Source organism: Gambusia affinis, linkage group LG07 (assembly GCF_019740435.1).
Source record: "Gambusia affinis linkage group LG07, SWU_Gaff_1.0, whole genome shotgun sequence".
Lineage (NCBI taxonomy): Eukaryota > Metazoa > Chordata > Actinopteri > Cyprinodontiformes > Poeciliidae > Gambusia > Gambusia affinis.
In genome coordinates, this window is record NC_057874.1 from 9,985,100 (window position 1) to 10,003,394 (window position 18,295).

General features: G+C 40.9%; 1 protein-coding gene across 7 annotated transcripts in view; it reads right to left on the bottom strand.

Annotated features, from left to right (window-relative positions):
- Positions 1-18,295, bottom strand: part of wnk2 (WNK lysine deficient protein kinase 2) — a 31,985-nt gene that overhangs the window by 8,386 nt on the left and 5,304 nt on the right. For 3 of the 7 annotated variants that reach the window (XM_044122481.1, XM_044122480.1, XM_044122479.1), the window contains exons 2-20: positions 16,182-16,354; positions 15,699-15,919; positions 12,497-12,654; positions 10,981-11,069; positions 10,571-10,790; positions 10,152-10,404; positions 9,284-9,579; positions 7,779-7,901; positions 7,176-7,208; positions 5,886-5,996; positions 5,289-5,699; positions 4,533-5,108; positions 3,855-3,904; positions 3,609-3,771; positions 3,401-3,517; positions 3,139-3,303; positions 3,010-3,052; positions 2,739-2,900; positions 173-1,044 (exon numbers count right to left, since the gene is read on the bottom strand). In XM_044122481.1, the coding sequence (XP_043978416.1) occupies positions 173-1,044; positions 2,739-2,900; positions 3,010-3,052; positions 3,139-3,303; positions 3,401-3,517; positions 3,609-3,771; positions 3,855-3,904; positions 4,533-5,108; positions 5,289-5,699; positions 5,886-5,996; positions 7,176-7,208; positions 7,779-7,901; positions 9,284-9,579; positions 10,152-10,404; positions 10,571-10,790; positions 10,981-11,069; positions 12,497-12,654; positions 15,699-15,919; positions 16,182-16,354 (4,236 nt within the window). The remainder of the gene's footprint in view (positions 1-172; positions 1,045-2,738; positions 2,901-3,009; positions 3,053-3,138; positions 3,304-3,400; positions 3,518-3,608; positions 3,772-3,854; positions 3,905-4,532; positions 5,109-5,288; positions 5,700-5,885; positions 5,997-7,175; positions 7,209-7,778; positions 7,902-9,283; positions 9,580-10,151; positions 10,405-10,570; positions 10,791-10,980; positions 11,070-12,496; positions 12,655-15,698; positions 15,920-16,181; positions 16,355-18,295) is intronic. The other 4 variants (XM_044122482.1, XM_044122483.1, XM_044122484.1 and 1 more) reach the window with 4 other exon arrangements.

Genomic DNA, 18,295 nt, shown 5'->3' on the forward strand with positions numbered 1-18,295 from the left:
TGAAAGGCAAAGAGAATAAAGCAAGAAAATTTAGATATAGAAGCATTAAACATTTTTGTAACATTAAATAAAATGACTGCACCTCAGCAGTCCAGTTTTTCTCAGCACTGGCTCAGCAACTTAACAGTTTCTCCTCTTGTTTAAATCTCAGAGTGTGTTTTATTGTACTTACGAGTTGTTCTCCTGCCCGGTAGCGTCCCTCCCCTATCGGCCCCGGGGTGCTGCTTCCTGACCCTCCAGTGGCGCTGTCCGGGCCCGGAGGAAACTGGATGTACTCTGTCCCAGATCCCGGTGTCTCTGCCGCGGTGCCTGATGGATACATGGGCGCATATTCCTGGTAGAGCAGGTTCCTCAGTTTTTCATCCAGAGTTTTAATGGTGCTGTCGACGAAACCTCCCCGACCGACCCGTCCTTCGCCGTCAGACTCGCTTGGCCCCGCGCCGTGCTGGGATGGTGCCGGGCTCTGGGGCAGCGAGGACACTTTGGAGCCTCCCACGTTGGAGAAAGGCTGGTGGAGGACGACTGGCTGCTGTGGCAACTCACTGCGCGCTGCAGGAGTGTAGGAGACAGATGTCGACTCTTTGGTGGCACCCAGCTCCTGGAGGGGGAGAGGGGTCAGAGGTGACCTGCCCTGGGGAGGGTTCACATCTAAGGACAGGGGCATGACGAGTGGACAGCAGGGCACCTCATCAACAATGGTCGCTGAGTGGGTCAAATCGAGGGCCTTCTGAGCTCCATGGGTAGGAGAGAGCGACCCAAGAGGAGATCCTTGTGAGTCCTCCACTGGGTAAGAAGTGTGGGGCAACAATGGGGGAAACGTTTGAGCCTTGGCTGAGTTGGCTCCATGCAGGCTGGGCTGCAGAGAACCGCCTGCAGGCTCCATTGCAGACACTGACTGGAGAGTGGCAGGTGCAGACACGGGGGGCGACAGGGTGGCCAAGAGGAGGGGATCAGTGTTGGATGTTATTGGAGGACTGTAGAAACCATAAACCTCATGAACAAACCCTCCACTTGCACCAGACATTGTGGAGGACGACCCATCTTCTACAAAAAGGACAAAAAAAGGTCAAAATGTGCAAATTTACTTAGAAAATGTTGGTAGATGTCTTTTATTATAATTGGGATGTTTCTATAGCTTAGAAGTTGGCAAACTTTTCTAATTAATATGACATGGCTTCTCTGTTTTTGATTTAACTTAAGAAAAGCTAATTATTGTTTGAATTCAGTCTAAATCTGTTTAACAGGTTTAATAGGTTTAACCTGTCATAAAAAAACAAGCCTTAAATTCTATTAACACTAACTTTAATGCATTTTCTTGGGATTTTATGGAATGGACCGACACAATGTAGTGCAGAACAGCAAAATGGGAGAACGTGTACATGTGGTTTTCATGTTGTTTACAGTTAAAAATCTGAAAAAGATGGTGTGGATTTAATCCTGATACCCCTAAATGAAAGCCAGCGTACCCAATTTCCTTCTGAAGTTACCTAATTCGTAAGTAAGGCCCACTTTGTTTAATTTAATCTCAGAATATACTGTATATACGTGTTCTTCACACTAGTGAAGAAACAAACATGAAGAGCAAGACACACAGCAGATAGCTCAAGGATAAAGTTGTTGAAAAGATTAAAGCAGAATTAGGTTGTAAATTAAGGTCTGAATTTTCAGCAGCCTCATTTTCAAGCCATCATTAGACACTGGAAATTGTGTAGTTATCCAGTTAAATTGACAGGTTTGGCTAGGGGAGCATTAATTTGCAGCCAAGAGACCCTTGAAAAAAACAGAAGCCTCTTTTGCAGTTTGTCATAAGCAAGTTAGGCGAAGCAGCTGCTCAGAGCTGATGGGAAGATGGATGGACTTAACCAGAGGCTGCGAAAGACCTGGCTACAGCCAGTGCTTTCGACTGAAACATATCACTGTGATAAAAGTAAATCTGACAGAGTATCAAAATTCAAAAAGTGATGTTTACAAATACTCTTAATTGAATCTGACTATTGTTGGGCTATTTCACAAGGCTGGAGGGTCAACAAATTATTCAAAGTGAAAAGATGGATGACACATGTGCCAAAAGACTTGCAGCTGCAGCTGCATTTACTTATTGATTTACAAAATATTTACGTTGGGGTGCTGAATACAAATACAAATGCAAATTTTGTCAAAAAAGAAAAAAAAGTTTAATTTGTTTAATTCAACAATTATTTTGTCACCCACATAAAACTGAAGTGTCAATATTGACAATATTTTGATATTTATTTTGTCTACAATATGGTGGTAAGAACAGGGAAATACATTGAGAAAAATAACAAAAATCTTCTGTTAAAAAAAAAAAAGATTCAATGAATTTGGGCTCATGTTGAATTCCCCAACTCAATTATGCTTCACATTATGTTGGGCAGTCATAAAATCCCAATGAAACACACTGAATTTACTGGTTAAGATGTGACATAACGTGGAGAACAATTTATTAGGTTGTGGATGCACCTGACTGAAGCTCTGATTGAATAATTAAGATGCTGGTTAAGATGTACAAATATTGTTTTCATCTTGGGCTTCCATGTTTTCTCACTGTGCACATTGGATTGGAACCAAGTGAAGTTGTAGCAGAACCTGCTAGACTACTGACGTCTAGAAGAAGGTAAATATTTCTATACATCCCTGCTTAAAGGATTTCATTCTGATGCCACAAGGGAGTGCTGTTGTACCATGTGGCTACCAGACAGCATGCTGAACGCAGTCACCTCTGGATGTGGTCGGCTTTGCAGTGGTGCTGTCAGCAGGCTGGGTGTTGGCTGAGCTCCCGGGTGACAGCATCGCCGTCCCCTCAGACAGAGTGTCCTGAACGCAGGGAGGCGTCTCCTCCACTGGGCAGATGATGAACCATCTCTTTCCTGTGTGAAGAACTGCAGTCCGAAGCAAAAAGGAACAGCAAATGTTCACATATGTCTAATGGGGAAAAAAAGGGATACAAATGAGGATTTAAATTTGAATTTTAAGAACATGGGGTGTTACCATTCTGCTGATATACAGGCTGCGGTGCCCCGGACTGTTGACTCTGCAGAAAGATTTACAGACGTGAGTTTTGCCTGATAGATTTATGTTTTGGCATACACCATGTATTTGTGTAGGTCCCGTTCTTACCTCTCCTGCCTCAGACATCTGGCCCAGCAGAGGACTGCAACTCAAAGTTGTGTCTATTTCATCCCCCATGTCTTCATGCAGCATGTCTTCTGCTTTGTCCACAATGTCTTTCAGCTGATCAATGAAGCTCTCCTTCTCTAACAGCAAAATAAAACCGTTCTCCACCTACAAACATGTAGTTTTAAATATTGCATAGAGTCATAAACAGAAAAAAAAAACAAAAAAAAAACTAACACATTCAATTATAATCACGTAAGCTGACCATGTAGATGGCAATTTCCTCCGGAGCGTCTCCGTCCAGGTCAAACTTAAATGTTACCATTTTGTGGTTGTGAGTCTCCAGCTGACATTCAACCATTTTGTCACCAGTGTTGCAAACCTATGAGGAGCACAAATGCATCTTACTTTGAAAGACATTGAATTTGATTAATTTGATGATTTTTACTGTCATAAATCACCATGTGACTCACATTGAGCATGCTCAGCTTGGGTTTGCTGGTCCTCTCTTGCCTGGAACGTGTGCGAGCAGACTTGCGATGATGTTTCCTGGGTTTTGTGTCACCTTTGCTCCCACTTACTAAGCTTTCATAGCCATCGCTTGTTTCCCGACCCGAGGCTACGTCGGAGTTAACACTAGACAAAGAAATTATGAAGAAATAAAAACTCATCCTTCTGCTTGAGACGAAAACATCCAACTAAACAGACTCCATACACACCTGTCGTAGGTGTAACTGGATAGTGATATTGCTCTGTCACGAAGAACCTCCTGAAAAAAGAAAAAAACCCACAATTTTTTGCTTCATTAGTTGTAAAATATCAGTCACAACTTGATATACATTAATCAACTGTTTGAACATCTACCTGAGGTTTTAATGATTATTACTTTTATGTAACATGCAACAAATACATTTTTAAAACATAAATTTGGTAGACAATGTTGTTTATGTATTTTCTGAAAACAAAAGAGGGGCAAAATCATAAATACAACGTAGATAAACATCTTGTAGCAAGTCGAAGAGAAACATACTCAAAGTTCTTAGATAACTTCAGATACATATTTGGTTACTTCTGTTATAAAAAAAGAGTAAAGTTCATTTAATTGTTTTTTTTTTTTTTGTACAGACAAAATTAATAGTACCTCACATAATTCTCACATTTTTATATGAAAACTTTTCCAGACTTAGTTTTCTAGTATTGTTACTCCTTTGCAGTAGCTTTAAAATATTACATTCTGAAGTTTATTATGAAATTATTGTTAGAATATCTACAGTGAGCTGACTTTACATATGAAACTTGAAAAATCAGAAGCTGATCAGAAAGAAAGGAAGGAAGCAAAGGAAAGAGGGAATAAAGGAAGGAAGGAAGCAAATGAGGAAGGAAGCATTGAATCCTACCTCTGTGCAGCTCTCCTGCTGAAAGCTCCCAGGGACGGATGATGCCTCCACGTTATGCTGAGCCAGGCTGGTGGACTCGGACACTGGGACTGTTGTGTGGACGCCAGCGGGCTGCAGAACTGAAACTCCAGCAGGAGCCGCAGCCTGACTCGGCGCTGACAGACTGACAGGAGCTGAGTCTGAGACCAAACCCGGGGTGGAGATCTGCGATGCAGCTGAGCTCACAGAGGAGACCATTGTGAGCTCGACAGTGAAAGTCGATGCAGATATTGGTGCCTGAAGTTGGGCTGAGGCCACAGGCTGCAGTGTTTTTTGAGCTTGTGCTGGAGTCTGAGGTGCTGCTGGAGCCTGAGCTGACCCTGGAACTGGAGGCGGAGTTCGCACCGGGGCTTTGGCTTCAAGCTGAACCGTAGTCGAGACGGAAATTGAGGCTGGAGCAGGGACTGGAGGCGCTGCAGCTGCAGGAGAATCTGTGTCCATTCTGCTTCCCCATACAGGAGTCTGTCCAGTGGATAAGACAGGGGGAGCTGTTTCCAAATGCTGAACATCTATCAGAGTCCCATGGGGAGCAGCCACCTGAGAAATAAACAAAACAAAAAACAAAACATCATATTTATGGGAATGAGGAATAATTTGATTTACTTTCTTCTGAATCTCCGAAGGCATGCCCTGCATGCATTACGACCAACAATACAGACACCACCTCAGATTTGTCAAGGCCGAGCCATTACAGTGAGAACGGAGTCAAATATTCACCTGGACAGGCTGGTCAGCCAGTTCCTGCTCAGGGTGGGGGGCAGGGAATGGGGTGGGTTGTACCTGGGAGAAAGGTAAGGGATGGGTGGAATGGAGGCTACTGGTGTGCTGCTGAGATGTGTGTGGGCCAGCCTGCTGCTGTGGCACCACAGGGGACTTGGCTATTCCCAGGTAAGGAAAAGGGAGAGACAAACTGGGGACATTTTGAGGTGTGGACATGGGAGTCTGAGGAGTCCCATGAGAAGGTATAGATGTCAGAGCTGTGTGGGGAGTGAGAGCAAGGGGGGCAAGGAGAGGTGAAGGTGAGTAGTAAGAGGTAGACATAGCAGCGTCGCTGCTGCTGAAGGTGGACGGCAGAGAAGCCGGGGAAAAGGGAGCGGGCATGTGAACGACAGGATATGGAGAGGAAAACTGGGAAAGAAAAAGGGATAACAAAATAAAATGAACAAAGACAGCGAGTCGGTACATTTAACATTCACACAGCTCGTTTGGGTTTTTACTGCAACACTGCAACGTTCCATGTGTTACAATGTGTTTTCTCGTTTTTCATTTTTTGGTTTCATGTCTCTATCGCAACAGCACTCTACCGCAACACACCTGTGTGCTGATGGGCAGGGGCAGGAGAGGGGGAGGAGCACTGCAGAGCGGAAACCTGCCAGAGGAATCAGGAGGACTCAGCTGTGACGACGGCTGATCAGCAGAAAACAACTAAGGAAAGAAATCAAATATTGATTTCTTTTAATTAAATTTATTTTTTTATTTTTTTTTTATTAGAAATTCAAACTCTTTTTTTAAAAGTATTAGTGCTTGTTGACAATACAATGCTTTTCTCACTGGAAACCTGACAAGTTTTTAGGAAATTTTATGGGACTCGGCATGATTTACAAATGCATTAAAGTTAAAACAATGTGTTGAAATATATATATATATATATATATATATATATATATATATATATATATATATATATGTATATATATATATATATATATATATATATATATATATATATATATATATATATAAGGTTATCCATTTTTCTGGTTTGAAATGTGTGAACGGCTTCAAATAAAGTCACGTTTTAGTGCTTTAGTTCTCTAAAAAAGAGAGCATCTTAAATCCCTCTCCGCCCTCCGCAAAGTGTCTGATCACCTTCAATCTTTTGCCAACTTTGCTTGTTCCAGTTTTTTTCAAGCTTTCTAATTCAAATTCTTTGCTCTGCTGTCCAATATACTAAAATGGTCTCACATGTTTGCATCATCAAAAGTTTTTAGGTAAATAATTTTTTATTTTCTTGCCCTGGGAAGATTTTGTCTGTCTGTTTCTTTGCAACAAGAACGGCATCTGAGTCACACTTTCTTTGAAAATGCTATTTAGGCAAGGTTAATAAATGCATCCGCCTGTAAGTAAAGATTACTGGGTTACTTCTAAAATTAAATCAAATAAGAGTTATAAAGTATGTATTATACCCTGAAACCTTTTTAAATAGTCCATATGCATCAGTTGCTTGTGCTGGAAGGACAAATGTGTCTCAAATCTGTTCCTGGATTGAAGGCCGAAGGCCACCTGCTGCACCCATGGTTTAATTACTGTTCAGATTGTACAGTTATACATCCATCCATCCATCCATTTTCTTTACACCCTTCTTCCCTAAATGGGGTCAGGAGGGTTGCTGGTGCCTATCTCCAGCTGCATCCCGGGCGAGAGGCGGGGTACACCCTGGACAGGTCGCCAGTCTGTCGCAGTACAGTTATACAGTTTTATATTTTTAAGGAGTATTATCTGCAGCTTTAAACCACAAGCTATAAGGTCTGAAGCACTGAAACAGGTGAGCTTCAGGAGCAGCTAATTTTAAAACTGTGTGTGTTTTGCAGTGTGCAAGTCTACCTGAGACGGGACGGCAGCTGTTTGGAGACAACACTACAGGGAGAGGAGACAAATGGGAAACAAACACAGACCACATAAATAGAGTTTTTCATACAAACGGGTGCACACAGAGTACATACACAACAATAAAGAGCTGTGCAGCAAAAGGGAAAAAATATTTTTATATTTTTATCCATGTTACGCACGCACTATTTAAAGCAAAAGTCTCTGGTGCTATTTATTTTGTTAATAAGAGCAAAATTCAATGAATAGGTAATTGTTAGGTAGTCACAGAGGCAAACACGTGTACAGAGAACACATGTTGGTCACAGAATGAAAGGAGCTTACAAAGATCATGTGATGCCCAGACTCCTCTGTTCCAGATCTAATGTTATCTCTGCAAATTACAATGTTAAAGGGATGAATCACATTCTAGGAAAAAGCCAAATGTTCTTCATGGATCCGTTGACTAATTGGAGCGGTTCCGGAGGCACAGACAGGATGTCCCCAATACTGGGTGAGTGGTAATATTAGTATATCTGACATTGCCTCTATTGGACGACATATTTTTCTTTCTCTCTCTCTCTTCCGGTGAGTTCAGAGGTCATTCAGAGTTTGCAGTACCTGCTCCTGGGTGGACTGGACAGTGAGATGCGTCTGCAGAGTCGGGGCTGCGGCTGGGAAACTCTGGGATGTCTGTCTGCTCTGCTGCACAGGGGGCACTGGAGTAGCTGGAGCAGAAACCGTCTGTCACAAATACAATCAAGAGACCACATTTAATTCAACTTTTCAGACATTTGATTTTTTTATTTTTTATTATCTTGTTCTGCACATTCCTAAAGAGATTCAGCGTGTTTAAGCAACAGTTGTCAATGGCATGAAACTAAGGGAGATTTTTAGCAGATGGACAGGTTGCGTGTTTGTCATGGGAAGTTTTATTAAGAAAGGGAAGTTACAACAGTGGTTAACTTCACCGTAAGCGGACCAAGGAACTGAGTTTATGCTGTGAATTAAGCAGAAACAGAAAACTGGTTTTTAAAAGGACTAAAGCTGGTGGGGAAATCAGGAGGGATACTGACCAGTGCCGCTATGTTGCATGCAAACTACATATTGCCTCCTTCTCTCACATACCATGTGATCTGCTCTGGCTTTGCTGCAAAGTAATGACAGCACCAAGTTCTCATCAAAGTTTGGGGTTCGGGAGAGAGGGGCTTCCAGGCTCTGACTTTTCCCTTTATGTTCAGTTACAGAGTACTGGGTGTCCCCGATGTGGCTCTGGAGTGGGTGATTTACACCTCCTCTTTCAGGGAGGGTGGGAGAGCTGGTTCTGCGACTGACAATGTGATGGAGACAGTAGTTGAGAAGGTGGAGTTCTCCACCTTCATATAAACCTCGTGGAAACACGACTGATGAGGATGTGGACTGGTGGGAAGGTGAGGCGGCCTTGCTTGGCTTGCTGTTTGGTGTTGGTTCAGCAGGTGAGCCCAGAATGTGAGGTAAAGTGGCCTGTGAAGACTTTAACAAATGAACAGATGTAGATGCGTCTAAATTGGATGTGCTAGAAGTGCGTCTGTCCGACCCGCCTCCTTCCGTCTTGTCTTTAAAGAGGAGAGACATGCAAGCTTTGCACTGATGTCGGCGGTGATGACGCTGCGGGCTGCATGGCACGCTAAGGCGGTGTGCTGAGGGAGGTTGTAAAATCAGGGGAGGGGGAGGTGAATTTGAACAACCTGCTGAGTCACGGAGAGAAAGCTGATGAGGAGGCAAGAAAAGAGATGATAATAAAGAGGGATTGTGGGCATCATTTGAGGATAGGTAATCTGCAGCATGCAGTGAACTCTGTGAACTGTCAGACGAGGAGAGATCTTGCAACAGACTTTGATTCTTTGTCTGAGAGAGGGAGTGCATCCTGCACTGTAACATCTCTACTGTGGGGGCACTGCCACGCCTAAGACACGCTGTGCTTTCAGTGGCGAGCGGGTTCTTGTGACATACAAAAGGATCACTGTAGTGGCGCTGACCAGGAATCCATTCAGAAAAGAAGATAAAACATTAGGTTTTCGCCAAAAGAAATAAAAAAAATAGAATTTGAAAGGACATATCATGAAAACATAACAGCAAGTACTCACTGTTTGACACTGAAAAGGCCCGTGGTGCAGTTGGAAGGTCCCATGATGCAGCTGATCTGCTGTGGGTTGCTGGTAGGCTCCCTGGAGTGACTGTGTGGTTGGCTGTTTGTTGTTTTCATGCGAGGCCTGTCCTGCAGATTGCTGGTAGGATCCGTGGTGCATCTGGGAGTCTGTTTGTGAAGGAGGACTGTAGAGAGTCTGTGCAGTAGAAATGGATTCTGGAAGTGACTGGTAGGGACAATTCTGCTGATTGCTCAGATCGTCAGATTGCATGTTGGAGTTCACTCCGCTGTCAGCTGTAACAACAGAGAGAATGAAACACTATAATTCACCATGAAAAGCCTCTGAAGGAAAATCAGATAGTGCTGAAGGGTCGAATGAGGCTGTAATTGGAATTTAAATTAGGGGTCGTGGTGTCTGATTGCTTTAATTTCATTTCATAGCACTGCAGTCCTATTTTTCTATCTTTTCATGTTGATTCAAAGGCATTCTGCTTAATTTGAGGCTATTTGAGTTTTCACATCTCTTACAATTATTAGTGCAGATTGAGATTGTGGAAAATATAGTAGTATTACAAGTGTCCTCTTCCCTATAACGTTTTTACACATTTGCTAACATCATACTCTCTGACTTCTATATGCTTTATTGAGATTTCATGCTATAGATTATTTTATTTATTTGTGTAAATTGTTGAAAGAAGGCCACAAGACATCCCATTTATGTTTTTTTCAAGCCGTGTATGAGACACAGCAAATATATGGAAAACATATTGAAGCTACTAGTTTTAACAATGTAGTAAAATATGAACAAGATCCAGAGGTGCTAAAATCAGTGCACCAGAGATGTCTCTTTTCATTGAGTTTCTTACATGTGGCAGGTGTGATTACAGGAACAGTGCAGATCAGAGTTTCTTGGTCCTCACAATCTGCAGTGGTGAATATGGTTTCCTCAGGTGGACCAGTACCAGGGACCAGCAGAAGGTTCTGCTGCATCTTCTTCACTTCACTGTTTCCATTTGGTGAGCCGGTCCTTACCCTCCTCCATTTTATTAAAGCCACACGGTCTCTGATAGATTTACCAACTATCTTCACATCACATTCCAAGAAAAATCCTGACTCCACCTATAAGAAATGGGCAAGACTCTTGTTAAAGGTAAAACAAAGTACATAAAGGTCAAACTGAATACATTGTACGCTAAATATAAATATGCTTCTTTCATGAGTCATTCAAAATTTGACCTTTCTATATCTATTTGCAAGAAAATAATGACTAGATCAGTTCCTTTACCATTTCTTGTGCAACTACTTCTGGAACTTCTTTCTCCAAGTTGAAGGTAAACTCAATAGCACCAGTGTCCTTATATTTTCCCTTTAACTTTTTAGGATCTTCAACCCACAACTTTAAAGCAATGGTCGATTTTTTTCCATCGTCCTCTTCATTTAGCTCAACCCTAACTCCTGTGTCTTCGGCAAAATATGCATGGTTCAGGAGGTCCTTGATGGAGTACCTGCAGAAAATGCACAAACACTTCTGCACAACAGATCTTTACAGTGGCAACGCATGCTTAGATCCAAATACGGCCGTTAACGTCATGCCGCCAGAGCAGAAACAAAATGCAACACGAACACAAAGGTCCAGCTCCACTACCTTCATAAGGAATGTGTTTCAGACCAACTCAGATGTCTTTGGCAACTTACCGTTCCTCCCATCTGTGGCAGATACACTCCCCAATAATTTCCTTTATTTCTGGGTCACTGACTTTGCCGTAGCTGGCAGGCTTCACCCCCTGAAAAGCAAACCAACATGTCCCAACTCACTAGGAAACAAATTCTCATCAGGAGCAATTACTATATATCATGACTAGGAGCAATTTGATTAAGCAGTGTCGAAAAGCATTATTTTCCCTCAATAACACAGCTTCCCCTCGATATCTACATATTAAGGATTACAGAGATGCATAGTGCTGGAGATTTGCTTGCAAGTGGAGACTGGATGCCAATCTAAATGAGACTTGCTTTGGTTTGATGGAAATTGAGAGTTAATGTTAGTTTAAGTTTAGTATTAGGGGGCCCTAGAAATCTGACTATTTACATGTTCAAGCAAGAGTTTTGTAAGAGATCGTCATCATGACGTTGATGAGCTGTCATCATTTTTTATAACAAACATGATGTTCGTGAAACCCGCAAGATATTGATATTCTGGCCTTGTTATGTTGTTAAGATCAAAGTGAGCCTGTCAATCCATGTAGAAGTATGTATAAAACTAATCATCTTGCTCAGCTAGTTTCGAATTTAACTTAAGAAATCAATGCATTCTTGGGTTTTCTGCTCTGAACATCTAAGCCTTTCATTAGACTTCTGTCCTCAGCCTGTGGTATGCTGTCAGTCATCTAATAGTATTTTGGAACTGCCTGTCTGTGAAAACTTAAAAAATGTTAGCTTTCACTTTAGCCATGGGTGTGTAATGTGCCACAAACACAGTTTTGTTAAACTCCTTTGTGGTTTGCACCTGATTTCTGAGAGCTGTCAATGCTGACTGAGAAAAAAAAAGAGTCAGAAAGACTGATTGTCAGAGAAAAACAGAGAACCATCAAAGAAGTTCTGTCTCAGCAGATTCTATTGTTGGCCTGATCCATCTGCAGATTCAGCTGGCATTTTTATTATTCACTGTGAGTTTTTATGGTTTTTCTGGCTCACCACCTTTAAAGTACAAAAGCTAGGATCAAGCTAGGTTACTGTTTACAGTTTAGTTCTGATGAAATCACAAAGACCTTCAGTGGTCTGTGCCAGAAACAGCCTCACTGTGTTGATATATTCCCTGCCCCTATTCATCAGTTTATATATGAGTTATAGCTGCCTAATTTTATATTGCCACTAAAAATGCTCCAGTTACATTTCCCATCCCAATATACTAACATAGATTATTGTGACAGTAGATTAAATTGTATATTTATCATTGTTATTCTTTGTCTACTAATAAAAGTTACAAAAACGGTGACATATAGAGAAATTGTTTGCCATCAAAGCTCAAAGATAGCTGACTGTGCATCTTAAGAGGAATATCCACAATGCAATTGTATCATGCCCAGTGACAATCTATTCAATCTGTTTAATTCTATTCTATTGCTCATTATTCTGTCTCTCAGTATTCAGATTGACATGTTTTGTCATGATACAAAGAGTTAGTAACCACATCTCATGAAAATGAACTTACACTTGTGACTTTGCGGTAGATCTGAGCAGCATTCTGACACTCAGAGTAAGGATACTCTGAGGTGGCCATCTCCAGCATACACATCCCAAAAGCGTAGACATCCACAGCCTCGTCATAGTGCTCCTCATACATCTCTGGGGCCATAAACTCTGGAGTACCTGGAGAATTTAGGTATGAGAGGGCTGTGTGTTAAATATTTACACTTTTATTATGCTATCAGTGTTCAGATGCTAGCTGCAGCAAAGCAAAAATTTAAGATTTTGCTAATGCTGAAGCTTTGGCTTTAAATGGATCACAACAAAACACAATGTGTGTGTGTAAACAAGTGACAAATGAAAAGAAAATTCAGCATGCAGTTTTTTAGCCGGGTGTTTGTTACAAAATCCTCTGTTGAAGTCTGTATTTATAATAACGCAAATGTTTATAAATATGTTCATTTACATTAACATCATTGAGAGAACTGTGTTACATTTCATCATTATTAAAAAGTTTTAAATTGTAAATATTAGGGACTATAGCTTTTGAACATTCACAAGGTGTTTTGCCATCTCTTATTTCAGAAGGAAGCACCGTCTTCCTGGAAAAGACCCATGAGGATAGGCTACCTTCTTCCAGGAAGTAATTAGTCTGAAAAAGCTTTCTGCTGACTTGCAGTGCCTCTTCCATATTTAAGAGACAATTTGTGGTAAGCATAATAATGGCAATAAAACAGTAGAAATATTCTCCTCTCTGGGGTCTGGGTTTTGTGTACATGCAGCATGCATGTACACCTGCAGGCTCAGACTGGTGTGTTATTGACCTGGATCCAATAACACACCAGATCAGTGACGTGCGGTCAGGGGAGGCAGGTGAGGCAGTGCCTCACCTGCCATCATGGAAAGAAAGAAAATATATAATCATAAAGTAATTTAAATTGTTATATTCATCCGGTGGTTTGTACTAAAAAATATTTATTTTTCATGTAGCTTCACCAATTTCGATTTTTATTTGTTGAAAATCGCTGAATTTTCTTATTTTCCCATTCAAATGCTTGGAAGCGATGCCGGTGAGGCAGCAGCGAGCTCTGCCTCACCTTGGATTGCGCAACCCCTGGCTCTGCGCTGGCTGCTAAGCGGAGAGAGCATGTTGCTGTACGGCGTCAATAAAATGGTTTAAACAAATTTAATATGTGAATTTATTTCCAATAATTTAGCTTATGTATATAATGTACAGTGCTTTTTGTCACCAACTGTGTTTATGTAACGTGTTTCGTGTAATGAGCGATTATAAACGGCAGAGAACAGGTTCGAGGTGAGGCAGGCAGTTCTCTTGCCTCATGGCAGGGGGCGCTCAAGATCCCAGACGTTCGTCTTGTTCACTCCTCAACTGCCGAGTAAGTGACAGCGAGCTAGGCTAAACGATTCGGGAAGCAAGTCAAGTGCAGCGATAGATTATAATAGAGATAGTGATTTTTTTTTCCCTCTCGCTTATCCCGACTTTCGACATGGATGACTACATTACAACACTAAAAAAGTTTTCTCAAGTGGACTTTCAATCGAAGCAGGAGATAATAACCAAAGGAAGACCAACGCCGGAGCTGAAAGGTTTGTTTCAGACTACATAACCTGTAAACTGCTGTCAATCTATGCATCTATTTGCAAATCTGATTCTGATGACGTCAGTGCCTCACCAGCTATGAATCTCACCGCACGTCACTGCACCAGATGGATCCAGCTGGATGGTCACAGCCAACCTATATCCTGATTTAAGTCAGGATATAGGATCCTAGTGCAGATCCTATATCCTGAGATATTCACTGCACACTTTTGAGTGCAGTGAATATCTGCACTCAAAAGTGTGACTGGGCAAAATTAATATTTGCCAAAGAAATACCAGGAGCCAAGTCATAAAAAATGACTACATTTAGTTTGTTATATTATTATGTTGACTTTATAAAATTGTAATTATTTATCAATTGCATTTTACTTACTCCTGTACAGAAATTACAAAGTCTAATTTAATGATATTTTATTAGTAAGGTCAACAATATTGAATAATCAAAAAATAAATATTCAAAGGGAATTCCTTAGTTTCCATTGCCATATGCACCCCAGGAACTGTGTCATACAAACATAATTAATTTTTATAATAATTAGTTTTTAATTAAAGCTGAAGTTCTTAAGACATATTAATTTAATAATATAAATATATATTATAATAATATTAATAGACATATTAATAATATATGAATATCATATTAATAGTAATGATATTAATCATATATTACCTTAGTTAATAATTATAATTAATAACAACATATTAGGAATAATATATTCCTAATATATTGTTATTATATTGTTGCAATATTTTTTAAGTAGTCAACTGTCACGCTTCTGAGTATGAGTACTATGAGTTGGTTACCATGGAAACTGAATGCAGGCAGGTGTCACAGTGATTTCTCCTCATGAAGCTTGGACTTTAAAATCCACCACATTGCTATTTATGTCTTAACGTCCAAAGTAAGATGTTACTGAATCAATTTTCGTCTGGTAAGAAGGAATTACAGTACAGACCAAAAGTTTGGACACACCCATCCATCCATCCATCCATCCATTTTCTTTACACCCTTCTTCCCTAATGGGTCGGGAGGGTTGCTGGCGTCTATCTCCAGCTGCGTCCCGGGCGAGAGGCGGGGTTCACCCTGGACAGGTTGCCAGTCTGTCGCAGGGCAACACAAAGACATACAAGACAAACAACCATTCACACCTAGGGAGAATTTAGAGAAACCAATTAACCTGACAGTCATGTTTTTGGACTGTGGGAGGAAGCCGGAGAACCCGGAGAGAACCCACCATGCACAGGGAGAACATGCAAACTCCATGCAGAAAGACCCCGGCCGGGAATCGAACCCAGGACCTTCTTGCTGCAAGGCAACAGCTCTACCAGCTGCGCCACTGTGCAGCCCAGTTTGGACACACCTTCTAATTGAATTCAGTTAGAAGGTGTGTCCAAACTTTTGGTCTGTACTGTACTTGTCGCAACATCTGGTTGTTTTCTTTTAATTTGTCACCAACCTGGACATGTGAAGAAACCGTTCTTTCACAAAGTTAGTTCTGTTGCAGCCCTGGAGCTCCCAAGACAACACAGATGCAAACTGACAGAACAGAATTAAAATTGTTTTAGCTAAAAAAAAAAATTAAAAAAAAGTAAGCCAGCAACTAACCAATAACACTTTTGGCAAAAGAGGCCCTCTTTAGTGTTGCTAATCCAAGGTCTCCTATTTTGACAGAGCCAGTTGGACCAGTGATGAAAATGTTGTCACACTTGAGGTCTCTGTGGATGATGGGAGGCGTCCTTGTGTGGAGGAAATGAAGGCCTTTGAGAATCTGCCGACACCACCTTCTCAGGACTTTGGGCTTCATAACCTTGAAGCGCTTTAGATACCTGCAAGAAGACAAACATACACTCTCAAATGTTCCAACTCATACACATAAAGACTTTTTTTTTTTATTAGTTTTTTATATAGAGAGCAATCTCTTTTTGAGTGGTCTGAATACGACTAATATGACTATAAAGTTGTTTAGCTGCCCAAACAAATGAATGAAAAGTATAGATCATTTACCTTTACTGAATGTGCAATCATGTGATGTACATTTAAACTTGAGGTCTCAAAAGGCAACAATCAATTATTGACACAGATTCTTACGTTTTCAGTGTTCCTGATGTCATTAGCTCTGTCACAAGGACGATGCACTTCTTCCCTTTTACTGGTGACTCCCAGAAGTCATAAAATCGCACGATGTTGGGGTGCTGCAGGGCCTTCAGCATCTCTGCCTCCTCTTTGAACCGCTGCCTCTCTGCTTTGGATAGTTTCCTTTCCTGGGGAAAAGGAAGGAAAATCTGTGAACTGATATAATTTTTCTAAAACTCTCACTCACACTAATACATAAATAAAAGACTTTTCTTTTTTTTCTTCTTTTTTTTAATGAATGCATGTTTTGCATTGTACTTTATATCAAACTCACAGGCCCATATGAGGTAAACTGTATTAATATTTTGGGATTAACAATGAGTATTCTCAAGTATTTTAAAATTATGAAGATATATTGTATTTGGGAACAACATGATGTTACTGATCAGCAGATGTAATAAACCTATCATGCATCAACTCTGCTTATGAACAGGACTACCTATTGTATTCCAATTTGTATTTACTTTTCCTGTACCAGGACACCAAAACCAAAACATCCTTGTAAATCCGGCCCTGTCTGCTTGTGTTGTATCAAGTCCAAAGTCAGCCTAGATGGCCACTTGGACAATTTAGAGTTTTTTTATGTGTCCCTCTGCTGACCAGCTTTTTGGAGATGGGAAAGATGAAAAACATCAGACACAACTGATGCAACTTTTCCATTATACTTTATGTTAGCTTTTCACTTTGTTGGACAGATTTAACAAAAGTACCATAATAACTTTAAACCTGACTGAAGCAGTGAGTTTGACTGGGGCTCCCTTAGGATTGTCTGAAGCTCGTGTTTGGAGTGAACACAGCTTTGGCATTTTGACCTAGCAGAACATGGGGGTCTGACCCATTTACTCTCTTTTTCAGCATTGTTTATAAAACATACAAATCCTAAACATCTCAAAAACCCACAAGTGGGATCAACACGCAATCAGAGGACGGATGAGTAAAAGCCTCATTGTTTTGTCTGAAGTGGTAAAACAGAGAAAGTCACGTCTGTCAAGGCTAATACACAAGACATTTCTTTATAACAACAAAGATCAAAGGCGTCAACACAAATCCGTGGCTTTGATGCAGTAAGTGCATTCACCGTCAAAGATGTTAAAACTTAAATTTTCTATGTACTGTTCATCTGATTGAATCTGTTTATACTGGATCAATATTCTTGACCCCTGCCCTCCCTGAACTGTTGTATAAATAGTGAAAGAGCTGACAGCAAACACCTTCTGCATCGCGTTTTTCTCGCCAGTCAGCAGTGCAGCAGCTACAGCGCCCATAAATTTCTAGGCGTCTTCTGGATTTTCGCTTCTCCTGTTCTAATAAGGACAATATAACTGGAAGAAATAGGTTGCAGTTCCCGTTTCAAATGAGTGGGGTGCTCAGTAAGTTCATACACTGACTCATGGTGTTGGCTATTGACTGACACACAGGAATCGGATTTCACTCAGCGCCCACTGTGACCTGTGCATCCTAATGCATCTTACATTATGCAGCTTCTGAAGCTGCCTTTGTGACTCAAGTTCTTAAGAGCCTGTATTGTCCTTGTGTCCCTATTGTTTCTTTTTAGGGAGTTTGCAAACAATTTAGTAAAGATGCTTTACAGGGAGAAGGTCTCTGTTAATCAAGATGTGGCATCAGATCTGCTGCACATAATGATCATTTTGCAGGAAACATAGTACAGACACTTATATTTAAATGCAAAACATGAGGACCAAATGTGCACATATATTGAAAAATTATCTTTCTGCGTCACATTCTCCATATTTGCTGCTACCCGTAGCCGGACCCAGTCTGTCCTATCTCATCTGTGTGTTAGTGCAGAGAGCTGCATCAGCAAGAATCTCTCCAAATATATCTTTGTGGCAATACAAGGGGAGTTTAAAGAAGTGTTTAGCAACAAAACAAATAACTGGGTGCGGTGCGAGTATAATATCTTAACTCAGCCATACTGTTGCATTTTACAAACTGATCTGATCATTTTGCTCAAATGACTTTGCTGCAAATGTTTGAAAGTTATTTGGCAAATGAATGTCAAGAGAAGCTCCCTGTGTTGCTTTTCTCTTCTTTAGTTTTAATTCACA